We start from the raw sequence: 27028 nt of genomic DNA, 5'->3' as shown, positions 1-27028 counted from the left end.
ATGGCTGTCTCCCACTGGAGAGCCCGGCATCTGGTAGTTGTTCACTCCATGAGATTGGGTGTCTCAGCAGTCCCAGTCTGTGCAGGAGTCCCAGGGCAGTCCTAGATTGCTGCTGGTCTTTAGTCCATGTTGAAATCCTGCAGAAGTAGGTTCTAATAGCCCGAGAAGAAATGTCTCAGCAACAGAATAGGTGAACTTGCTAGTGAGGTTGAAGCCAAGCAGGCAAAAAGCAAAAGCTTCTTTTTTCCATGTCCTGTTTTTGTGGACTGTCATTAAATGTTGTGGCCCAAATTTAAAGTGGTTTGTCACACCTTGAATGAGTCATGATTCAGTTAAAAAAAAAAAAAAACCAAAAAAAAACCAAAAACCCTCACAAGTATATCCAGATGCTTGGGGTTTAGTTAATTCCAGATGTAGCCAAGTTGGAAACCAAGATTAGCCATAAACCTTAAGTTCTAGTGCTTATTTACAAAGTTTTTATTGGGAGTGTTATTTTGTCAACATTGTATCTAGTACTCTGACAGATAAAAAAGGAAGAAAATCAGTCTTTTAAAAATTGTTAAGTGTGCCATACTCTTTCAGATAATACTATCTCATTTAATCCTTACAGAAACGTTGTGAGGTACATATTCTGTTTCCTACTTTGAAAAGGCTCAGAGAAATTATGCTATATGCAATGCTATTACATATGTGTCATTCAGATATTTATTTGGATTTTCAAAAACATAATGCAATATTTCATCTCCATTACTAAACTGACATCATTGCTATACATATAAATTAATAAATTGTTCATCAAACACTGGAAGACAGTAGTCACAATCCTTTGCTCTCATTTGTCTCTTTATTTCTTGTCCCTATTGCTTAGTTTACATTTAAATGCATTTTTCTTCCTTATTCTTAAAATTTGGATCTACCAATATTCCTCAATAATCCCATCGATAGGAAGGGCTCCCACCATAGTTGAGCCATACTCCCACTTAGTCACAGTCTATTTTTATTGTGTATTGGGTTAAACTTCGCAAATAAAACAGTAATGTGTAAAAAAAAAAAAAGCTCAGAGAATTGTGTGGCATGCTTTCAGTCATTGTCAGAGTCAAAATTTCAGTTTATGACTTAACAGAATACAGATTCTGAATTCTGTGTTCATTTCTTAAGTCCACAGATAATAGCCATTGAATATGAAGAATTTGTAATGTAGTAGCAGAAATGCTCGTGACACTTGGAATTAGTACTTGACATGTTTCGTGATTAAATTTTGGGAGTAAGTTTTACAGTTAAAATGACAAAATTTAGGAAAGGGAGAATCAGCAGAAACTGGACTATCAAGAAAAACCTTTCTGGAGATTGAGATTGTTTAGAAACATAATAACATTTTAAAGGACAGGCTGGACTCTAGGTAACAATATTATTCTAAATTTTAAAAAAAGTAGTTTCTCAGAAACTTGAGCTGAATATCTTCCTTCTTGAATTAAATAGGTATGAAATCCTCAGGAATGAATCAGAGCTCAATAGTATGTCATTTTCTGTCTCTGTATAGAATGAAAACAATTGCAGGAAAAGGATTTCTTAGGGTTACAACTGCTGTGGTGAAAGATCATGACCAAAAGCAACTTGGGGAGGAAAGGGTTTATTTCACTCATAGTTCCATATAACAGTTCATCCTTAAAAGCAGTGATGTCAGGAACTCAAGCAGGTCTAAAACCTGGAGTCAGTAGCTGATGCAGAGGCCATGGAAGGGTGCTGAGTAAAGGCTTGCTCCCTATGGGGTAGCACGACCCACAATGGGCTGGGCCCTCTGACATCATTCACTAATTAAGAAAATGCCCTACTGACTTGTTACAGACCAGTCTAATGGAAGCATTTTCTCAATTGGGGTTCGCTCCTCTCAGATGACTCTAGCCTGTGACAAGTTGCTATAAGAGTAGTCATCACAAGATGCCTGAAGGAAAGAAACATGCCACTTGAAATAGTTAACAGATTGCTTTAATCATCCCAGTTATCTGTTTTCCCAAAGTCAGAATTAGGTCCTAGGAATTCTCTTAGCTTACCTGGTGTTTTATGTACAGTTTCTGTAGTATCAATGCTATTTATTGTCTAACTTTTTATTGTCTATTTTTTAGTAACTTAAAAATAATTTTATTTCAGCGATAAACACTGCGGTTTAAGTCACACGTTAAGGGCAATGCTTTAAACTAAAAAACTGTTTTTAGCCAGGCACTATGCTGCATGCCTGCAATCCCAGCATTCAGGAAGGCAGAGGCAGGTAGATCTTTGTAAATTTGAGGCCAGCCTGGTCTACAAAGTGATGGCAGGACAGCTAAGGTTACACAGATCTATCCCATAAAACAAACAAACAAAACAACAACAACAACAACAAAAAACTGTTTTAGCTTGAAAAGGATAGATATCTCTTGAAACGTTTCAATAATAAACTCCCTCCCCCTTTTTTTGTAGGGTGGTACAGTAATTTTCTTAGAGAGAAAAGATGGGTTTGGTTGGTCACTGTCTAAACTGATATATTATAAAAACCAGCATATACCAAGCCAATTTTGATGTAGAGCTAAGGATCCTTGTATTGCTTTTTTATATTATTACTGATCCTTGTATTAACTTTTATGATACCCTTTCATATTTGAATGGCAAAACAGTTCTGCTTGTTGCTTTCCAACTATAATCGGTTATGACCTGATAAAAATCTATAGAAAATGTTTGATTGAGTGTGTATACTTCCATCTGATTTAGTCCTTCAATATTTCTTTTCAGTAAATCATTTTTGCAAATCATTTTAGTTTCTAGAAAGTAGAAGATTGTGTGTCACTTAAAAATAATAATTATAATCATGATTATATGCCTATTGTCATTGGTGCTTTAATCCTATCTTAAAATTCAATACATAGGGAATTGGGTGATTCATGGAAGTAAGGAAAAAAATTGACATTTAAAAAAACCCTACTGTGTATCACTTGTTTACTTTTTATAGTTACTTTTACTATAAGAAACATAGCTTAAATATTACCCTCCCCTTTAAAAAAAAACTAGATAATCAAGTGGACCTGTAGAGAGTGAAAATGTTCTTAGCACCCCAAAGCAAGTAACTATGCTCTAATGTTTAGCTTGAATTCAATTTGATTACATATGGAGCTAAGATTCTTCAGGTAGTAGTTGGTACCCATAGAAAAATGTGATCTTGCAGGTATGTTACATGGTGCATTTACACAGACACTTATATTCTCAAAGTATATTTTGAGTGTGGTGAACCGATTTAGGATAGATCAGAGTAAATGCAGATATAGAAATCAGGTTGCTGTTTATTTTGTAATAAAATACTGTTTAATTTGAACTAATTATATAACTGTCCTGAATCAGAATTTTGTCATATGTAGAATAAATGAAGCATCTCAAAAATCTTCACTTTTAAAAATCAGTGATTTCAACTCTCTAAATCATTATTCATTTGAAACTATTAATAAATTACCACTAATTAAACACTTGCCTGCTGTGCATTATGCACATTCATTGTGTATAAAATTTTATTTTCATTTAATTTTCATTGTGCTTTAAAATTTTTTTATTTTATTATTTCTTCTTATTTTTACTATGTTAACAGCATGGCAATACTTGTCGCAGTGCTAGAGCTGTGAGCACAGCCTTGTTTGTTAATCTTTGGGGCCAGTGCCTTCTGTACTCCCTCCTCACTTCAACATGTCTGCCTGAATAGGGCTTCAGGGTGACATAGTGGGAATTCAGGCTGTAAATGTTTACTGCACCTCTGAACTCGTTTGTCAGTGTTATGGCTCAAACCTTGTCATTCTCATCTAGTATATAAAGATACATTTCAGAGTTTTGGACACTTCCATCTGAGGAAAATTGTAACCATGTAGAGAAATTACTTGTATTTAAAGCATTCAGCATTGCTCTTCAAATTACAACAGAAGCCACAGCACAGACATTAAGTTTAAGAGGAAAGATCATCTGGATATTCTTGATAATTATATAATTATCAATATTTTTGTAACTTGTATTTGAGGTTCACATTTGTCACTTCTCCCAAATTGTTAGTGCTAAAGCACAGCCTTACTGTTCCCCCACCACAGATATAGATCTGTCTTGATTTAAAAGCATTTGTTATATTTCTAGTAATGTTAAATGAGCCCTAAGGCCAGAGTGGAAGGAAGGGCTTTTCAACCTCAGTATTTAGAAACGATATAGAGGTTTTGGGTTTGAAATAATACATAATCAAGCAGATGCTGATGAAAAAATGCAATGCAGAGGAAGAGAAAATAGATTGGGGTGCTCTTTGGAAGTTCCATAGAGGAGAGTACATTGCCCCTTTATTATAACAATGTTTCTGCACTATAATAAGGCCTTTCACTGCAAGTTCAGCCTTTTTCATTCATTTGTTTTGTGCTCTGCTTCCTCTGTTACTAATTGTCAGCACAATAGTCTTCCAACTATGAAGTCTCAGTGTCCTTTTGGACCAATTTGTCATTGTCTTTCTCTCTCACCCCCAACCCGTGCACTCAGAATCTATTACCATGGTTGCATTTTTAGATATTTTGTATGTTTTAAAATGGCAGTGCTTTTGAATCATGCCAGAATAGTTCATGGTAATTGAATCATCTAACTAGTAACAGTTACTGCTTCCCAAATGGATGCTAATAGTTTCTCTTTCTATAGGCTACTCTTACAAGATAACTTAAAATATGCGTTTATCTTTAAAGCAATATTTCAATCATTGTTCTTTTTGAACTTCATTATAGTCTATATTATTTGCAATTTATTGTTTATCTTATGAATATTCTAGGTTTCTGTGATGAAGTAATAAGCAAAGTGGTCACAGACTGACAGAGCTGAATAAATTTTGATATGTCTCAAAAATAGGGTAGTTGGTAGACTTCTTTCCTAGAATTGACAAAGCCCAAGGTTCAGTCCCAACACCTTGTAAAACTGAGTGTGCTAAAATGCTCAATCCCTATCCAGAAAGACAAAGAGGATGGACATCAGAAGAAGGAGAAAAGAGGGAACAAGTCAGGAGCTTGACACAGAGGACCTCTGAAAGGCTCTGCCCTGCAGACTATCAAAGCAGATGCTGAGACTTATGGGCAACCTTTGGGCAGAGTGCATGGAATCTTAGGAAAGAAGTGGGAAACAGACCTGGAGAGGACAGGAACTCTACAAGGAGAGCAACAGAACCAAAAAATCTGAGCACAGGGGTCTTTCCTGAGACTGATACTCTAATCAAGTACCATGCATGGAGATAACCTAAGACCCCTGCACAGATGTAGCCCATGGCAGTTCAGTATCTAAGTGGGTTCCATTGTAATAGGAACAGAGACTGTCTTTGACAGGAACTGATTAGCCTGCTCTTTAATTACCTGCCCCTGAGGGGGAAGCAGCATTACCAGGCCACAGATGAAGACAAGGCAGCCACTCCTGATGAGACCTAATTGACGAGGATCAGAAGGAAGGAAAAGAAGACCTCCCCTGTCAGTGGACTTGGGGAGGGGCATGCATGCAGAGGGTGGAGGAAGGGAGGGATGATTGGGATGGGAGGAGGGAGGGAACCACAGGGGGATACAAAGTGAATAAAGTGTAGTTAATAAAGAAAAAAAAAGAAAAGAAAAAAACTGAGTATGATGGTAGGTACAGGGCTGTAATTTCAACACTCAATGGGTACAGAGGCAAGATGGTCAGAAGTTCAAGGTCAGATAAAAAGTGTGTTTGAGGCCAGCGTAGGGTACATGAGACCTTATCTTAATGGAAAAAAGATACTAAACAGAAAAAATATTTAAAGTAGTAAATTGCATTTTGTCATGTTATCAAATTGTATACTTAAATTTATTGTAGATTACTTGTTACAAATATTAGCACATTAGTCTATTGCAATAAATAGATAAATAAAAATATTGTGTTCAGTTCCTCATTTTGAATCTACTAAATGTTTTATATTCTATGAAAATTCTCAGTAAAGTGTTACATATCACTCTTGTATTTCAATTTTTATTTCAAAGTACCTACAGTATATTTTTACTAGCAGTTTCATGTATGTAAAGAATGGTTATTCTAGAAAACTTTTAGTATATGTATGTATTTCATGAATGACAGGATGTGGTGGATAGAGAGCATGAAAAATATTGATGGTGAAAATGCTGACTCTCAAAATGTGCTTTGCATTATTGGTGGAAACCATGGTAACCATATTCCTTAAAGAAAAAATTATTTTGAAAGTTTCATGATTTAAAGCTACATGTAATGTTCCATGTAAGTACCAAAGTAGTATTTTAAAACATCAGATTTTGGAATATTGATTATAAAAGTAAAGAACATCTGCCAGAATACAAAAGTAACATTAGTAACCTGATTTTAGGGTCCTTATCATGACTGTGTTAATAAAGAATAAGAATTTGGTTAATTTTTTATTCCTGTATGTGAAAAAATATATGTTGCTTTTTGGTAACAGGTACTTGGCTCATACAACAGTAAGTAGAAATGTCGAGCTGGGTGTTTGCAAGTTTGGGAATCAGTTATTTGCCATTATTAAGTAAACATGTAATACCAGCAACTCAATTGTTAGTGTACAGGGCAAGACCCAGAGCCAGCTACGAGAAGAATCCAGAGAGATAAATGTCTTTCTCCTTGGCTGTACCTAACCTGAGAAACAGTCAGTATCATCCAGCAGGATTCTTCCAGGATTATCTTACTCTTCCCTGTGCAGTGTCAGAGCCAGGACAAAGACATCCAACCTCTTCTTTCCTTAGTATTGTTAACAGGTGAAAATTATCCTGGATTTCTTTAGAAGGACAGGTGTCATGGATGGAGAGAAGCCAAGCTCAGAGAAGAATTAGAAAGGGCAACAAGATGGACAAGCTCTAGTTTCCTTGTTTTTACAGATTATTCAGTTTTCAAAGACAATTTTTCTAGCACTGTGTTCTTTTCAGAAGACCTGGGGATTTGGATTCAGATAGGTCTGGGATATATCTTTAGATAGTTTCACACAAGCTGTGCATTTGAAAAAGTTATTTAGCTAGTTTGAGCCTTGTAGATTTCCATGCTCATTTACAAAATGGAGTATATAATACTGTTTAGGTTTGTGCTTTAACGTAGAAACATTTAGAAACCATTCAGAGTGTAGCATGTGACACATAGCAATCATTTAATGGTTGTGCTGGAATTGTTCTTCATTGGGCACTGACTTTACTTATCTTCATGTGTTACAAGAATACCTTTTAAGATGGAGCCATAATTGGACTCCATGTCTTTTTCATCTGAACAGTAGTGGGAACATTAAACAATAGGAAGTATATTAAATAGAACTGTTATACTTAGAAGTTTAAAAATAAACTTAGAGTTGGCATCATTTTATTATTCAGTAAATTATGATATAGTTAGGACAAATGGAATGCATTATATTTTTTACATGGACTATCAGAATTTTTTTGTTTAATTTTTATTTATTTGTTTAATTTTTAGGTAGCCCTGGCTATCCTGGAACTTCATATGTAGACCAAAATAACCTCAAACTTAGAAAGATCCATCTACCTTTATTTCCTGAGTAATAGAATTAGAGACATAGACCACCATTTCCAGCCTTAATAGAATATTTTTAAAAGGATAAAATTAGTATTTAGAAGATTGAAAAGGTTGAAATAAAAATTTAAACTTTTTAATAAAATCTGAGCAGATGATTTCTCAAAATTTCTTTTGGATATATATATGTATATATATTGATTTGGCATGTTGCAGTCCTGTTAATTGGCTTTCAAGTTTGCATAAAAATTAGAATTTCGAACAAACTTTGTCATCTGTGTTTCAGAATGGTGTAAAGTAAGCAGAGTGTTTGAAATTCAGCATGTAGTTGGTTACTCTGGAGAGCTTAATTAGTGTAGCTGCCTAATATAAGAGGCAGTTTAACAGACATTTGAAAGCAAGCTTCAGGTTGAAAGCGGTGCTCCCTGTCTCAGAAGAGTAAGATGGAGAGTGATAAGGAGGACGCCCAGTGTCCTTTTGTGTTCTCTACAGACCCACGGATGCATAATCCTGTGCATGCGTAATGCATATGCCATGCAGACACAGTGCTTCACACAATAGTAATCTGAAAAGTTAGTATTTTATAGCGTAATCATGTTCATTTTTCTAAAGCCCTGGGAGTGCTCATGATTTTCTTTCAGGTTCAGTTGGTTTTAGTTTCGGATGACCTGTCCACAGATTAGAGTAGCCTTAGCAATCATGAATCATTAGTGTTTCAGGACCTACATGACTGTGTATGTCCATCAGTTTTTCACTGAAGTGGAAGCCTAATATTTGTTCATTTATATTTATAATATAAATATCTTATATTTTTATCTTATATTTATAAGATAAAACTTCTGGATAAATTATTCTCGTTACTACTATGTAGTGGCTTTCTTTTGTATCTCTTTTGACTAATTTTACCATGAACTTTATTCCCTTATCAGAATAGTCAGCTTGTTGTGGTTTCTATTTACTTGGTAGATTGTTTTTCACCCTTTGATTCACTGTTTTGGCCCTTACACCACTGAGGTGTATTTCTTGGAAACAAAGGATAGCTAGATTTAGCTTTTCAACCTGCCAAACTGTGTCCTTTCATTGGTGAGTTGAGATTACTTACATTTTTAAGTTAATATTAAGAGACATTTATTGATAATGATAATTTTGTCAGTTTTTCTGGCTAGTTGGACTGTTGTTTATCCTTTTCTCTCTTGTTAGCATTAGGACGTGTTGGTTTAGTATACTGAACATGATAAATTATTTTCTAGGTTTCTTTTCTTCCTTCCTTCCTGTCATGAAATTTGCTTTTTTTCTATGCTCTTATGATCGACACTGTCTTGCTTTCTGTGTAGTGTTCCTGTAAGTATCTACAGTAGTGCTGGCTTAGTGGTCATGAATTGCTTTCATTTTTGTCTTTAAGTGTCTCTGACTTTGTCAGTTTTCACATTCACTGAATGTAGCACAGTTCCATGTTTCTTGACCTTTAAGGGTACTAATAAGAAATCTGATTTCATTCTATATTCTAACATGTTTGCCTTTATGAGTTGGAGGTTTTTCCCACACAACTTTTAATGTTTTTTGGTTTTTTTTTTCATTAAATTTTTTTACATTTTGACTTTGTTGTGTTCTGAAGAGAGCCCCATGTCTGTTAGGGGTTTTAAAAATCTCTTGTGTTTGAATGTCTGTCTCTCTAGATTTAGGAATCTATAGATTTATAATGTTTACTGCAGATCATTCTATTCTGTGGATTAATAGATTTGGTGCCTTGATTGTATTTCAGAATTCTTAGATGTTGCAGTGTGCCTATTTGTTTACTACCTTATTGATATTTAATTGTAGTTCTTTGTTTAACTTGCTGTTTATCTTTGATTTGTTTAATTCTGTCTTCTGCTCGGTCAAGTCTGTTGCTGGTGCTTTCTGCTATTTCTTTATTTCTTTTATTTTTTTATTTTTTTCTTTTTTTTTCTCATTAAAATTTTCATTTCCAGTCATCCTCAATATGTTTCCTTGTTGATTTGTTTTTATTTTGTTTTTTTTTTTTAACCAGTATTGCTGATTATTCCTCCTCCATTTTCCTATTTATTTTTCTTTTTCTTTCTATGTTGCTAACTTTTTGGTTTCTCGATTGAGTTGCAGAGTCCATGTCAAGGACCATGGTAGCAGTAGGCAGGCAGGCATAGTACTGGAGCACTAGCCAAGAGCTCACATCTGACCCAGAGCCATGAGGCAGGAAGAGGGGTGTGGTGTGGTTATGGAGGTAGATACTGGGAATAGTGCAGGCTTTTGAAACCTCAAAGACCAGCTCTAGTGACACACCTTTTCCAACAAGGCCATACCTTCTAATCACTCCCAACTGAGGAACAAACATTCCAGCAAATGAGCAACTAGGGACTGTGCTCACCAAAGCCACCAGTCAGGAAACAGGGAAGGACAGGAATAGAGGACAAGCAAAGGTACATAAATTAAAAGGGAAATTTAAAAGAATATTATGAGGGTGTAGAAAAGAGCCAGATATTAAAGTAGAAAAAGGAGAGAATACCAGTGGTGTGGTTTTCATAAACAAGATTAGTTAAATGAAGGAAAGAAGTTAAGGAAAATGTGCTTTTTAATCCAGTGGATTCAAGTTAAAATAGTATTAAAAGTAGAAAACAGTGGGAAAGGGGAAAAATGTGGAAACAAAAGAGAAGGAGAAGGAAAAATGAGTGACCAACAGTGAATACATAAACATTAGATTAATGTATAAAAAAGAAAAACAAATAGCATGATGTAAAAAAATACACTAAATAAAAATATTGTTTAAAGTTTAATAAAAAGGAAAAGTGGAATACAAAGATTAAAAGAAAAGGTGAAGTATTGGAGCAGTTTCTTTCCATGTCTTGGAAACTGTAGTGTTCTGGGTGTATAATATGTTGGGTGGATTTGTTCAACTTGAGGACTTTGGGCTTCTTTTCTGATTTATGTTGTTGCTGGCTGTACTGGACAAGTATCTGATGTCTGCTAGAACTATCTTCACTTCAATAATCTCCCTTCTTGTTCATGTACTGGGCTCTCTGCACACCATACTTAACTGCAATATGTGAGCTGGGCAGGGTATCCTATTTTACTGAGATTCTACACCTTTCCTGATTCATATTCTCCAAGGGAGGCTAAATTATCTAGCTAGTTATTGATTTCCAAGTGTGTTAGAACTGTTGGAATCAACTATAACACTGGTCTTTGTACATTCATAATACCTGCCTTTAAACTTTCAAAATAGATGGCTTCAGAGTTTTATCTTCCTGCTGACCTCAGGCTTGGAACTCTCAGACTCTGCAGCGTGACTTTTCAGGTTAACTTTTCAGTTAACCAGGTCCTTCCTGGCACTTCCTCATTTTATTGGAGCCCTTCCTACACACAGTTCTTGTCAGTGCCTGACCTCCTACTATACAACTGCCTTACTCTGGGGTTGTGGCAGGCCAAATTAAGACTCCCTGGTCTGTGTTTGCTTTCTGTGTGCAGTCTCCCAGGGTAGCTAAGGTTTACTGTTCTTGTGTTTTGTTTTTTTTTTTTTTGACAATAGGTACTCTTTCATGATGATGCTTTACCTCTGCCCTTCTAGTCATATAAAATAACACAATCGGACTTCTTTCTACTTCTGGCCCATCACCTGAAACAATCACTGTCTTATAAAACCATAATTGGATTATAGGTTTTTCAGGGTTCTGTGCTCTTCTACTTGGCTTATCTTTTAGAAGCGGCTTCTACTTTCCTTTCCCTTGTGAGAGAGGCATGGGAACTCTGAAATTCATACTTCAGTATGCTATACTTTTCTTTGAAGTCTTCTTAGATATTTCCCAACAGAATTATGACTGATTCTAGTTTTTGACTGTGTACACAAAGAATTACAATCAGTTTATTGTTTCAGAAGACTTCACAAGAATAAAAGCTACCTTTTAAGATGTTTGATACTATAATATTATGTTGAGTGAAAAACAAGGGCTTCAATAATAAATGAGTGAAACTATATAAGGGGAGATGGCAAGTCTGTGCCCAAAAGTAGACGAATGAGTATGATTTCATCTAGACTTTAAAGGATTGGTATTGCTATGACAGTTGGGGCTTGCTAATTAAAAAGGGTAAAATAAATAGGTGTTTCAGATAGTAGAAGCTACTGAGCAAAAATTAAAGACACAGGAAGGAACAGGATGTGTTTGGGAAAAATTGAAGAGTCTAGTTTAGCAGGCTGAACTGGTCAGAGTGGTGATAGGCTGCTGTAAAGAAATAAATGCTAAGGTCAGGTTATGAATAACCTTGAACAGATATTTGTGGAAAGCTGTCAGTTGCTGTGGATTTTGTTTAGAAAATACTATGTAGCTAACTATTTACTTAATGGTTTAAGTACTTGTATGTTTTATTTATAGAATGCCAGTTAATGAAAACAGAACGACCAAAGCCAAATACATTTATTATCAGATGTCTTCAGTGGACCACTGTTATAGAGAGAACATTCCATGTAGATACACCAGAGGAAAGGTAAGAGACTTGTTCATTTTTATTATATTAAAGAAATAGTCTAAAGATATATTTGTAGCTGGATTCATTATTTATAACCAGATATAAATATATTTGCAATATATTACACTTTATTGTTCTGTTTCTGTTGTCTTGCATTTTTGACTGGGCCTGGAAAAATAATAAATCATCCTTGGATTACTTCAAAATAAACTTTTTCAGAGAAAATGGTGCATAAATAATTTTTTTAAATTGAACACATTTTATATACAAACTAACTTATAATGCATCCAGTTGGTTGTACTCATGTTTGAAATTTTGAATAAAATGTGGTAGTAAATATATTCAAGCAGGATTCCTGCCTGTATTCATGTTAGTTTCATATGGCTGTCTGGAATATTATGATGAGAAGGATTCTGAGAAATTTGTCTTAAGTTTAGAATATTAGTGAATAATAGGATTGATTAGAGTTACTAATCGATGTCATGTGACTGATGAGCAATAATATCATGAATTGATCAGCTTTATGACAATCATGGGCTATATTTTTATTCTTTAAGCTACTGTTTTTATATCTATTTTCTTACTTTCTAGTTCTATCTTAATATTCTTTTATCTAATGGCTTCATAAAGAGTTAGGTCTAGCAACCTCAATCACCAAGTTAGTTTTCTGCAGATGTTATTAATGATATTAATAGCCTCATTTTCTAAATGAGTAACATGCTTCTCTATGACTTTAAGGAAAACAAAATAATCTTTTAAAATCCTAATAAATGAACAATGACAAGAGTTTTGATTGTTTTTTGAAATACTCTGTTATTGAGCCTATGGCTTTGTAAATGCAATGTGGGTGTTCTGTTATTGAGGTGTAAGCTAGCCCTAGGATTTTTGTTCGTTTGTGTTTTTTTTGTTTGTTTGTTTCTTTTTCAGACAGGGTTTCTCTGTGTAGCTTTGGCTGTCGTGGGCTCTCTTTATAGACCAGGCTGGCCTTGAACTCAGAAGTCTGCCTCCCTGCGTGCTGGGATTATAGGCAAGTGCCTTTCCCTAGCATTTTTTATTTTATAACATTTTTGATCAATAAATTGTGAAGGTTTTGCTGTATAAGTGATACCATTTCCCCTTTGAGAAAATATTGCCGTTCTGGTCATTGTTGGGGTTCGTAGGCATACACCTACATAACCTACATTGGTTACTTTCTCTCTGGGCAGTTTGCATAACTCCTTTCAGATCTGTGAAAACTAGTTATCAGGAAGGGAGCTTTCATACCAGATAATGATTGATTCCTCTAAATCTCTGTTTAAGTGGGTGGTATCTTCAGGGTGTTTTGAACTTCCTTTTCTGAAAGCAACAAGAGGCGATAGCAATAGCCTGTATTGTTTGGGGCCATCTCCTGGACTCCCTACCAAAAGCTCAAGAGGAGTTTTTCCATGCACTTAAGGTTTTTGTTGATAGTCTAGGGTTTGGGGGATTATATTGTCACACCAAAGTAACTTCAGTTAAATTATGTGTGTGTCTGTCTCTGTGTGTGTAGACAAACACATTATATGCAATAGTAAGTGAACATAAATGATTCTGATGTAAATGCTACTCCTGACTCTAGGTTTTTAGAATTATTATCCCTTAGGGAGGGTGGCTACACAGTGGACTCTTTGTATTCATCTTAAAATTTACAAATATTTAAGTAACTTAACGTCTTTTGTTAATGGAAATTGAACTCATTCTTATAGAGAAGAATGGACAGAAGCTATCCAGGCTGTAGCAGACCGACTGCAGAGACAAGAAGAAGAGAGAATGAATTGTAGTCCAACTTCACAAATTGATAATATAGGAGAGGAAGAGATGGATGCATCTACAACCCATCATAAAAGAAAGGTAGAAAGTAATTCGCCTTCTAAATAGTCTTAATTTGTTTAGAAAAAATATGCTGAAAACTGCTTTTGAGAACGATGTTAGCCAATTTTCTTATTGTTTGTTTAACTTTGTGAACCTGAAGTACCTTTTGCTTAAAGCCAAATGATTGACCAACACTTCAGCACTGGATGTTTGTGGGACTTATTAAAGAGTAGAGATTGATGTACTTTATAGATGATATTTTATCTTGTTGGTAACAACACTTTAGAAACTTGGAAACCAAATGTTTTCCTTAAGGGAAATAACTCTGGGGTTTCTGCCCTGTGCCTTCAATCTCATGAAACCTACCTGGAAAGTGAGAAGTCACTAAAGTAATACCTTTTCTTTTACTTGAGCTCTGAGCTAATCAAGAAAGAAAACTCAACTTATTTTTCCTCAATGCTTCAGATTAATATATAATTTAATAGGAATTGTAAATAACATCTTTCATTATTATAACAATTTTCAAAATAACTTCTTTATGTAACGTATTTAAAACTACTGTGATTATTTTGAAATTCTCACATACAGGAAAGAATGGGCAGAAAGTAAGTGGAATTTAAAATAGTTTTATTGTCGGAGAAAGCGCCAAATTTATTTCCAAAGTGGTTGTACAAGTTTACATTATTCCCACCAGCAATGGAGGAGGGTTCCCCTTTCTCCACATCTTTTCCAGCATGTATTGTCACTTGAGTTTTTGATCTTAGCCATTCTGGTGGGGGTGAGGTAGAATCTCAGGGTTGTTTTGATTTTTATTTCCCTGATGACTAAGAACATTGAGCATTTGTTTAAGTGTTTCTCTGACATTCGATATTCCTCTATTGAGAATTCTCTGTTTAGCTCTGTACCCCATTTTCTAATTGGATTACTTGATTTGTTGCTTTTAAACTTCCTCAGTTCTTTATATATTCTGGATATCAGCCACCTGTCAGATAAAGGGTAGCCTGTCGTTTTGTTCTGACAACAGTGTCCTTTGCTTTACAGAAGCTTTTCAGTTTCATGGGGTCCCATTTATTGGTTGGTCTTAGAGCCTGTGCTGTTGGTGTTCTGTTCTGGAAGTTGTCTTCTCTGCCAGTGAGTTCAAGGCTCTTCCCCACTTTCTCTTCTAACAGATTTAGTGTGTCTGGTTTTATGTTGAGGTCTTTGATCCACTTAGACTTTAGTTTTGTGCAGCATGATAAATATAGATCTATTTGCATTTTTCTAGATATAGACATCCAGTTAGATCAGCACCATTTGTTGAAGATGCTGTCTTTTTTCCATGGTTTTGGCTTCTTTGTCAAAAATCAAGTATCCATAGGCATGTGGGTTTATTTCTGGGTCTTCGCTTTCTCAGACAATTAGGAATAGTGTTAACTCAAGCTATAGCACTCTTAGGCATATAACCAAAATATTCTCAAGTATACAAAAAGGACATTTGCCATGTTTATAGCAGCTTTATTCATAATAGCCAGAATCTGGAAGCGACCTAGATGTCTCTCAGTGGAGGAATGGATACAGAAATTGTGGTACATTTACACAATGGAATACTATTCAGCAATTAAAAACAAGGAAAATCATGAAATTTGCAGGCATTTGATGGGAACTAGAAAAGATCATCCTGAGTGAGGTAAGTCAGAAGCAGAAAGACACACATGGTATATACTCACTTATAAGTGGATATTAGACACATAAATACATAAACATACTAATATCTGTATACCTGAAGAACCTAATCAAGAAGGAGAACCCTGGGTAAGATGATCAATCCTCACCCAGAAAGGGAAACGGGATCTATATCTACAGGGAACAGGACAGGAACCTACCACAGAGGGCCTCTGAAAGATTCTACCCAGCAGGGTATCCAAGTAGATGCTGAGGCTCATAGCCAAACTTTGGGCAGAGTGCAAGGAATCTTACAAAAGAAGGGGGAGATAAAAAGACCTGGACGGGACAGGAGTTCCACAAGGTGAGCAACAGAACCAAAAAAAAAAAAAAAAAGTGGGTCCAGGGGTCTTTTCTGAGACATACTCCAACCAAGGATCATATGTGGAGATAACCTAGAACCCCTGCACAGATGTATCCCATGGCAGCTCAGTGTTCAAGTGGATGCCCTAGTAATGGCAACACAGACTGTCCAGAGAATTCAGTGGCTGGCTCTTTGATCACCTCCTCCTGAGGAGGGTGTAGCCTTACCAGGCCACAGAGGAAGACAGTGTATCCAGTCCTGATGGGACCTGATAGGCTAGGGTCAGATGGAAGGAGAAGAGAATCTCCCCTTTCTGTGGACTGGGAAAAGGGCATGGGAGAAGATGAGGGAGGGAGGGTGTGACTGGGAGAGGACGAGGGAGGGGGTTATAGCTGGGATACAAAGTGAATAAAGTGTAATTAATAAAAAATTAATTAAAAATAATTTTAAATAACAGGAGTATACAAAAGGTATGTTTGTACCACTGGCTGCTCTATAATGATTCCAATGATTTAGTTTAATGTAGTCTAGTATTATAGTCACTTATATATGATAACTGCATTCAGAATAATTTGAGTATTTTGTCATTTTTTTAGTGCTTTTAGATTAAAAAGAAGGTCCTAATTACAAGTCATGTTAAACAACAAAGTCAATTTATGGTGTGATTAAGAGACTTTTAACCTATTTATTGTCACGGAAGTAGCAGAAACCAAAGCAGTGTCCTGTTTATAGTTTTGTTGCTGGCTGGGCCATTCTGTTCTTTTTGCATTGATCTTTAAATAGGTTATTTTTGGCTGCCCATGTGCTACTCCTTGAAAAATCCAAAGAAAAGTTTGTTTTGTTCGTGTTTAGTGTTGACTTTTACCTTTGATACCAACCCTCATGGTTCTGCATTTTCTCTGTGCTTGTGGTTTCTTATTTCCTGGAAGATCTTGGTACATAGTATTTCCTCCATCAAGGTAACCTCATCTTCCACACAGAAGGAAGCTTGAGAATTTCTAAGAGAGAAAACTGTAGTTGCCATGCCTAAAAACTGTCTCTAGAACTTTCCTAGACTATTTGATCAAAGACAGTTACGAAGCTGTGAATTTGAAAAAGAACAGGAAGGTTACAGGGAGGGGCTGGAAAAAAGAAAGGGATTGGGAAAATTATATACTTATAATCTTTAAAAAAAACTATTAAAAATGCCAGCCAGATAGAGATTGAGAGTAAGGGAGGGAGAGAGCAAGAGGAAAGGGTGGAGGCAGGAAAGAGACAGATTGGTATTCAATGGGTACAAGACAAGCCATTTTTGAAATCTGATTTTTTGGTCTTAAACCTCTATGTTTTTAAAGCTTTTAGTGATATCTAGTGTGTTTAACTATGTATTATTTTTCTAAGTGACTATTTTTGTTTTCTATAGATCGGCAGCTACAGGCTTGTTTTTAGTTAAATTAATAAGTATACGTTATTTTTCCTGTTCTCTTTTTAGCATTTACTTTTTTCCTTTGAATGAGATATGTTAAAGATGTTATAATTTGTCATTTGGATAAAATTATCAAAATTATTGGGAAAGGATATTAAATTTTAGCATTCATTTACGAAATATTTAAACATTTTAAGTTATGTACATGAAGGACAATTTTAGTTTTCTTTTTTTAAATTTTATTTTATTTTATATTAATCACAGGTTATTTACTTTGTATCCCAGCTGTAGACCCCTCCTTTATTCCCTCCCATTCCTACCTTCTCTCCCTCATCTCCTCCCTTCCCCTTTCCAAGTCCACTGATAGGGGAGGTCCTCCTCCCCTTCCATCTGACCCTAGATTATCAGGTATCTTCGGGACTGGCTGCAATGTCCTCCTCTGTGGCCTAGCAAGGCTGCTCCTCCCTTGGGGAGGGGGAGGTAGAGAGCCAGCCGTGTTCATGTCAGAAATAGTCCCTGTTCCCCTTACTAGGGAAACCCACTTGGATGCTGAGCTACCATGGGCTACATAGTAATTGCCAGAACCTAGAAACCACCCAGATGTCCATCAATGGAGGAATGGATACAGAAATTATGGTACTTTTACACAATGGAGTACTACTCAGCAATTAAAAACATGGAAATCATGAAATTTGCAGGCAAATGGTGGGATCTAGAAAAGATCATCCTGAGTGAGATACCCCAGGAGCAGAAAGACATGCACGGTATATACTCACTTATAAGTGGATACTAGACCTATAAGATAGGATAAACATACTAAAATCTGTACACCTAAAGAAGATAAATAAGAAAGAGGACCCAAGGTAAGATGATCAATCCTCACTGAGAAAGAAAAAATGGGATGTGCATTGGATGTATGAGCAAACAAGTAACAGGACAGGAACCTACCACAGAGGGCCTCTGAAAGACTTTACCTAGCAGTGTATCAAAGCAGATGTTGAGATTCATAACCAAACCTTTGGCAGAGTACAGGGAATCATATGAAAGAAGGGGGAGTTAGTATGACCTCGAGAGGACAGGAGCTCCACAGGGACCAAATATATCAGGGCACAGGGCTCTTTCATGAGACTGTTTCTCCAACCAAGGACCATGTATGGATACAACCTAGAACCCTGCTCAGATGTAGCCCATGTTAGCTCAGTATCTAATTTTAGTTTTATTGTAATATCTTTGTCTGGTTTTAATATTAGAGTCTGGCCTCAGAGTGAACTGAAATTTTTTTTTTCATTTTTGTTTTCAAGAAGAGTTTGTGTAGACTTGGTATAACTTTTTTCTTGAAATGTTGTTGACTTTCCTTATTGAAAAAAAAATGTAGTACAAATTCAGTTCTTAAATAAGGCTGTTCAGCCTACGTGTTTCTTCCTCTTGCAGTTTGAGATGTAGGGAATTTGCTTATTTCATCCCGGTGTCAGTTTTACTACCATAAGGGGTTTATTCTCTTATAATCCTTTAGTACCTATAGGTTTTGTAGTGCTGTCAGTCTTTTATCATCTCATGTTGATAATTTTTATCTTTGAATCTTTCCAACCAATCTGGCTGGAGGTTTACAGTTTTTGTTGTAAATGTTTCTTTAGTTACATTTAAAAATGTTTTCGTGTACATTCTTGGATACCACCTTTTCGGAAATTGTACTTAATTCAAGAAAACCTTAAAACTTGAAAATGCTTTTTTAAAACCATATTTTACTTTTTAAAAATGCTCTGCCATTTAACTAATAATTGGACTAATAGAGGAATTCTAGGTTCAAAATAATTTCTATGAACTGTGAAAGCTACATAAATTATTTTCATTATTCTAGATTACTGAAAAGACAGTTAGTGGTAGTGTGGTTTTTCCTTCTTTGAAATTGGTCTAGAAATTGCTAAGAATGGTATTGAGTTTACAGTGTAAGTATGTACAAGCATACTAGCAATAAATTGTGTCAACTATTTCATCATGGTTTTCTAATTTATATTTTCCAGACAATGAATGATTTTGACTATTTGAAGCTACTAGGTAAAGGCACCTTTGGGAAGGTTATTTTGGTTCGAGAGAAGGCAAGTGGAAAATACTATGCTATGAAGATTCTGAAGAAAGAAGTCATTATTGCAAAGGTAACTTGGTAGAAGAACCAGTGACTAATTTTTCTATAGTATTCTTTTAAGTCCTCCTCTGTGGCCTAGCAAGGCTGCTCCTCCCTCAGGAATGGTTGGGGGGAGGTCAAAGAGCCAGCCACTGAGTACATGTCAGAGACAGTCCCTGTTCCCCTTACTAAGGAACCCATTTGGATACTGAGCTGCCATAGAGTTTGTATTTGGATTTAATTTTTTTAGGTTGTTTATGTTACAAAAAGTTTTTGTTTCTCTTTCAATCATGGTAGTTTTGCTGGGCATATTAGTTTAGGTTGGCTCTGTGTCAAGTCTTTTAAGACTTAGAGTGCATTATTCCAGGCTCCTCTGGCTTTCAATATTGCCATTGAAAAATCACCAACCCTATATCTGACATAGGGCTAGTATCCAAAATATATAAAGAACTCAAGTCCTGAAGATACCTGATAAAACAGGATCGGATGAATGGGGAGGAGGTCTCCCCCCATCAGTGTACTTGGAAAGGGGCACGGTGGAGATGAGGGAGGGAGGGTGGGATTGGGAGGGAATGAGGGAGCGGGACACGGCTGGGATACAGAGCTAATAAAATGTAACTGATAAGAAAAAAAATTAAATTAAAAAAAAGGAAAAAAAAAAGAACTCAAGAAATTAAATACAAACAAACCAAATAATCCAATTTAAAAAAATGGGGTATAGAGCTAAACAGAGAGTTCTCAACAGAGGGATATGGAATGGCAGAGAAACACTTAAAGAAATGCTCAACATCCTTAGTCATCAGGGAAATGCAAATCAAAACAACTCTGAGATTTCATCTCACACCAAAGAATTTAAGAATAAGATAAGGGAATACTTTTTTTTCTTCCATCTCTTGTAGTCTGTTGGTTATGCTTACCTCTGTAGTTCTGTTTTCTTTCCTTAGTTCTCCCTCTCCATGATTTCCTCTATTTGTGTTTTCTTTAATTTTTCCAATTCTATCTTCAGATCTTGAACCATTTTGTTGATTTTCTTCACCTGTCTGACTGTATTTTCCTGTTTTTCCTTCAATTCCTTAACCTGTTTGTTTGAACATTCCTCTTTTTCTTTTATTTCTTTCAGTGATTTAATAATTTCTTCTCTGAAAGCCACAAACTGTTTGGCTGCATCTTCCTGTATTTTTTTTTATGGATGGCCATGATCTGTTTTACTTTATCTTCCTCTAATTCTTTATGCATTTTATTTGTTTCCTTCATTAACCTCTTCTTAAGCATAGATGTAAGGTCATCTTCTTCAATTTCACTTATGTTAGGGTGTCCAGGGCTACTTGCCCCTGGATAACTGAGTTCTAGGGGTGCCATATTGCTTTGCCTTTTGTTGGTTGTACTTTTATGGTGGCCTCTACCTATCTGCCTGTCTCAGGCATTGTCTGTTAGTTTCTGGTGCCTGCTAGTTCCTGGGATGGGGAGAATCCCCTTGGCAGGGTTCTGAAGGAGATCTCTGCTTTTGGGTCAACTGAATGGCAGTGCTTCTTAGGAATTGCCACAGTTTACCTCATGCATATGGACCTGTGTGGTAACTGTGGTATTCAGGAAGGCTCTCCTCTCATCAGAAGTCCTGGAGACGGCTGCCCTGCTGCTGTATTTAGTGAGCTGCTGCTGCTGCTGCTCTTAAGCTGTATTTGCTGGGTGCAGCCCTTGTGAAGAACCAGGGAGTCCTGTGGTTTTGTCAGTTTAGCTAGGGATAACTGATCACACCTTGGAGCAGTATCTGAGGGCTGCTCCCATGGCTCTCAGGCTTTTATAGGTCTGAGGTTGCAGCTGTGTGCCCCAGTGCCCTAACAGTAATCAATGGCAGGTGAGCAGGGCACTCATGCCTGCAGTAGAAAGCCCGAGCCTAGAGTCTGCGTGAACCCAGAAAGTCTTCTGGAGCTGGGTGTCCTGAGTCTTGGACCTGATGTTTTACCCCCTGTGGGGTTTCCTCTCAACAGAGACACCCAGACTGTGGTGTTTTGGGGAGTGCAGTTCTGTCCAGTTTGGCAAGTAGGACACACAGGCACAGGCGCGTGGCTCCACCTTGCTGGTGATTGGGCACCTGGGCGCTTGCAGAAACTGGTTAACTTTTCCTGAGAACTCTTGGGGAGGGGGGGTGTCGGCTGAGTGCTCTGAGGTCAGAACTGCTGTTTACCTCACTATGGGTTTCCACCCAACAGAGAAACTCAGACTCTGGTGCCCTGGAGCCCTCAGTTCTCTCCAGGGCAGTGAATCGGGGGCTCGCAGGCAGACTCTGTGCTGGCGCTTGTGTGCCAGGCTCTGGGCGCCTGCTGGACCAATTGTCTAGGTGACCTAAAGTCGGTCCTGATTGTTTCCTGCACTGTGGGGTTTTCTCTTGACTTGAAATCCCAGTCTCTGGTGTTGTGGGGTCCACAGTTCAGTCTGGGACAGTGATCAGAGCACTTGCCTGCATGTGGCTCTGGGCTGGCGACCAAGTACCTGGTGGAACTGGGACCTTTTCCGTGGTTTAGCTGGGTGACTTGAAGCTGATTGAAGCCCACACCGTGGGATTTCCTCTCACATGGGAAACACAATCGCTGGTGTTTTTAGGACCCAGAGTTCTGTCTGCTGGTCACTGTGCAGATCCTGCTGTGCTGCTGGTCAGAAAGAGTGTCCTCCTGGTGCCGCCATCTTGGATCTCCAGAATACTTTTTTTTTTAAAACTACATTTCATTAAGTTGGGAAACCTAAAAGAAACAAATGACTTTCTACTTTCAGTCTAACCACCAAAATTAAAGCAAGAAGTAAACAACAAAACAGCCCCACAGGAAATGAAAATAGAATAGAAAGTCTTCCAACCAAAGGTGCCCAGGCCCAGGTGGACTCATAGTAGAATTCTACCAGACTTTCAGAGACCTGTGGTCAATCCTTGTTAAACTATTAAAACAGATACAAACAGGAGGAACACTCCAAAATTCTATGACCAGTATCACTGTAGTAACAAAACCAGTAAAAGACACAATTAAAAAATATAGAAAACTAGAGATCAACACCCCTAATGAACACAGATTTAAAAAAAAAACCTCAATAAAATAGTTACAAAGCAAATACAGACATAAACATCAAAAAGATTATCAACTATTACCAAGTTGCCTTTGAGATGTGAGAATGGTTTACACACACAGTCAATAACGTAGCCAGCTGCGGTGAGTACTCCCAGAACTCAGGAGGCAGAGGCAAGTTGATCTCTACTTCATCTTTGAGGCCTAATAGTTTCTCTTCTACTTGATCCATTCTGCTTGAAAGGTTTTCCTTTTGCATTTTCTAGTTGGGTCACTGGGCTTTTCTATTTCATCTTCATTTCTACTTGGGTCCTCTTCAATGTTTCTATTTCTTTTTTTTTAATTTAATTTTATTTATATAGTTATTTATTGCAATTTATGGACTTTGTATCCCCTCAGCAGCCCACTCCCTCATCTTTTCCCATTCCCACCCATCTTCCCTCTTCTCTCCCTATGCCCTTTCCCTAATCCTCTGATAGGGGAGGACCTCCTTCCCTTCTATCTGACCCTTAAATATCAGGTCTCATCAAGACTGGCTGCATTATCTTCCTTTGTGGCCTGGCAAGGGTGCACCCCCCCCCCCAGACGGAGGTGATCAGAGAGCCAGCCACTGAGTCCATGTCAGAGACAGCCCCTTATCCCCTTACTAGGGAACCCACTTGGACACTGAGCAGCCAATGTTTCTATCTCTTTATTGACTTTTATTTAAAAATTCTGGATTGTCTTCATCATTGTCAACATCATGTTTGTGTTTCCTTTGGCATCACTCACGTATTTATTTTCTAAGTTCCTTAAAATACTTAATGAAGTTTCTGATTGTTCTTGTAAATTCTGTGTCCTAGGGTTCATCTAGGTAATTCTCTTTGGCACACACATAACCGTTTTACTCCTCCAAGTAGGTAAAAAAAAAATCTTGAGAAATTGAGGAATATAGAAAAAACAAATAGAAAGGGAAGAAATATTAGAACTTGGAATCTAATTTAAAAGTTCAGTACTCAGACTTTCAGTATGAGAAGGTTAGAGCCATGGTTCAAAAGCTTTAAAAGTATGATATGTCTTCATGAAAAGCAAGCAGTGAAGTAGGTTGCTAATACTTGGCTTCTGGAGACAGTGAGCAAGTAAACAGGGGTCCTTGAAGTTATTGTGCTTTAATTAAAATAGTGTGCCTTATGTCATCCCCCTGGCGTGTCCATACTTACTTCATCTTCTCCTCCAGTCTCATTTATTGGTCTGGAGGGAAGGAGGAGGTAAATGCTTTCAGATACAATATGTCCTGATATCAGCAAGCTTGAGACCTGTTGTCAATATACAAAAAGTAACAGGAATAAAACTAGGACCTAGTCTTGTAGATGTTGAAGCTGTTTGAAGATAGGCAGTCTTGTGAAGTAGAATTGACCATTGTTATTGGAGCTAGATATGGATTAATACCCTCTTTCATCTGTGCTTAAGAAATTATATTCTGTGAACTTCAATTTACTACTGTAAATCATAGTCATAAACCCAAGTTTTATCTTTAGATCTTTGTTAATGGTATAAGCATGTTTTCCCTGTTTGGTTTTTAATTAATATGCTTCTTTTCATTGTTCTTTTTTTTTTTCTCATTCACTCAAAGAAACAAATAAAACTGTCATAAAATAGTGAGCAGGCAAATGAAGGAAGACTTTTAGACCATATATCTTGGTGATAACATTAGAGAGAATGATTGCACCTCATGCCCTCAGGAGCCGGATTCCCTCTAAACTTCTTTCTGTGAAAGAAATTAGACTTGAAGATTCATTATTTAGTATTTCAGGATGGTTGAATATATGGAAATCTGTTTTTCAAAAACTATTTTATAAGAATATAATTTTTCTAAATCTTAGTACTTCTAGAACTTTTCATTTGTAATTATTATCAGTGAATGAATTTAAAATAAGCATTGCATTGTTTTAGCCACTAAATTTTGTCACTGTTATTTTTAACTTTTTGTTTTGGCATGTTGCTTTTAACTGTAATTAAAAATTATTGGCATCTGTGTTTATTTCTTAGCTTGAATATACCATATCTTCATAGAAAAACTAATTAGTATGTGAAGTACAGTACCATTGAATTTGTATTAATGAGAATATTTCTGACCTTATATTTAAACTATGATAGGAAATATATTTTAATATATTGAAATTGATCTATCTTATTACCTCTTAATTGTTTGTTTATAACAGAACTTTCTTGCCTTATACTTTTTTATATCTTTGCTTTGCTATGTACATGTGGTTAAGTAGACTGAAGAATTTAGAGGAAACGTCTTCTCACCCCCCCCAATTTTTTTTTGAGACAGTATTTCTCTGTGTAGCCTTGGCTGTCCTTTTTCACTTTGTAGTCCAGGCTAGCATTAAACTTGTAGAGATCTGCCTGTCTCAGCCTCCCTGAGTGCTGGCATTAAAGGTGTGCACCACCATGCCCAGCTCTCCCCCCAAATTTACAAGCTTTTGTAGGAAAATATTGTATGTATGGCTTTTTTACCAAAGCAGGATGAAATATCCTAAAATGTTTTCTCAAGCATCAGATTTTCTTTTTTGATATTGTAATGGTTTGTTAGTCACTGTTTGCGGCACCTGTCTAGTTCTCTGACTCAGATTACTGAGCATAGTAGCCCCCAGCAGGTAAATGTAATCTCTTTGGAATATTTTTTTCACTGCATATAATTACACATTTCTTTTGATTTACCTTTTTGGTGGAGGCATGTGACTTTTAGAATATTTCTGTTCATTTTAAATCTAAAAATTTCTGAAACACCCCATTAGTCCAAGTTACCTTATTTCTGTCTTGAAGTACTTTAATGTCTTCTGTTTTACTGTATTTACCAATGTAGAGTTAGTAAACTGTAAAAAGTGGAAATCACGTTGGGTTAGCCACTGTTCTCTTCAGTTGGCATTGGATCACATTACGCTTAACATTTTTCAGTAGCAATGGTGTTTTCCTTCTCTGTCTGATTTATAATAGAACATAAACAACACTCTTGCTAATGAGTATATTACTTCTTAAATTTGTTAGTTATTTATCATATTCACTCCCCTGTGAAATCTGTGAAGAAAGAAATCTTACCTTTTTCTTATAACACAGCTCTATACCAGTATTGCCATTAGCATTTTAAATGTATACTGCAAGGAATTTTTTAAATGAATTGGTTAGTTCTGTTTATCACTTGCTTAATTATGTACTTCATCTAATTCACATTTTTATATGACATTCATTATCCAATACCCACTTGGCTTTGTCCATTAATACTGATCATTGTTTGACTTATTAGAATGAAAGTTTCATGAGAACAGGGACTTCATTTGTTTCTTTGTTCCTGACCCTGTGTGTGTAAGTTAAACGTACATAATTCTGCATAGTTGTTGAAGTAATGCTTGAATGAATGAGCTTTTGCCTTTATGACATTCATTCGATTCCAAACATTACTTCCTTGCTATATGGTAACCATTATTCTAGTTACTAATGAATATAACGACTTAAAAGTTCTTGTATCGTTTCTGATTTTTATTTGTTTTCTATTAAATGTTATTATGGTTGATAAGGCATAACAGTATACTATGGCAATGACTTTTAAATTGTTTGAGCACTTAAAAATTGGATCCTATAAATTAAATAATACTTATCCTTGGTCTAAGTTGCTTTAAATATTACGTTCTTATTTCACTTTACTTTTCATTCATACACGATTGATATTCCCTTGCCAAAATGGCCTTAGAATATTAGCTCCTTTGATAAATCTTTTTCTCATTTTTCTTATAGGAACAAACTAAGGTTAAATGCTTTTTATAAGATAATAAATATGATTCAGTTCCACGATGTACTATTCACCATTTTTATCTTTATGATCTAATTTTTATTGGCCAACTATCTCTAAGTAGTGTCTTCTGATTTTTGAAAAGTGGTGAAATTTTTGTATTATTAGTATTTATGAAAAGTATTTATAGTTTTTATTTTCATTTTAGGATGAAGTGGCACACACGCTTACTGAAAGCAGAGTACTAAAGAATACCAGACATCCATTCTTAACAGTAAGTGCTTAGAGGACTCTGCTATTATGATATTTTAAATATAGTGGGGTTTTATTATAGAATAAAACTATGACAGTGTTTTAAGTAACATTTACTTATGTGTACCACATTCTTTATGATAGACTATAAATTCAGGTTCTTTGAAACTGTCGAAAGACATAAATTAATTGTATGGTCTATATGATAGGTATATTGTCTATCATCTTTTTAAAAAACCTTTTCTCCCACCCATGAATCTTCCTGACTTTAAAAAAATGTTCACATACCAAAAAGGCCACCTCTGCCATTTTAAGGAGTTCATTGATAAAATGGTAGACATTTAGAAGTTTATTTTAATTTTATTTTTAAATAGTAATGCAGTCCAGGCATGGTGGCTCCTGACTGTAATTCCAGTATCGAGGAGTCTGTGACAGGAGGCTCTTCTCATGTGTGGGGCTGACCTAGGTGCTCTAGTGAATCCTAGGGACACCTTGGTTACAGTATCAGAGCTATCGCAAAAGACAAAAAGTAAGTGAAGATGTTACATTCCTTTTGTTCGCTGGCTTCAGATAAGTATTCAAA

General features: G+C 36.2%; 1 protein-coding gene across 5 annotated transcripts in view; it reads left to right on the top strand.

The window, feature by feature from the left end:
• The window catches only part of Akt3 (AKT serine/threonine kinase 3), a 239096-nt gene that overhangs the window by 118657 nt on the left and 93411 nt on the right, over nt 1-27028 (top strand). For all 5 annotated transcript variants that reach the window (XM_060364761.1, XM_060364757.1, XM_060364758.1 and 2 more), the window contains 4 exons: nt 11913-12024; nt 13731-13875; nt 19268-19399; nt 26402-26467. In XM_060364761.1, coding sequence (XP_060220744.1) covers nt 11913-12024; nt 13731-13875; nt 19268-19399; nt 26402-26467 — 455 coding nt within the window. The remainder of the gene's footprint in view (nt 1-11912; nt 12025-13730; nt 13876-19267; nt 19400-26401; nt 26468-27028) is intronic.

This window comes from Meriones unguiculatus, chromosome 11 (genome assembly GCF_030254825.1).
Source record: "Meriones unguiculatus strain TT.TT164.6M chromosome 11, Bangor_MerUng_6.1, whole genome shotgun sequence".
Taxonomy (NCBI): domain Eukaryota; kingdom Metazoa; phylum Chordata; class Mammalia; order Rodentia; family Muridae; genus Meriones; species Meriones unguiculatus.
Note: the sequence above shows the minus strand (reverse complement) of the source record. Positions and strands in the feature narration are given on the sequence as shown.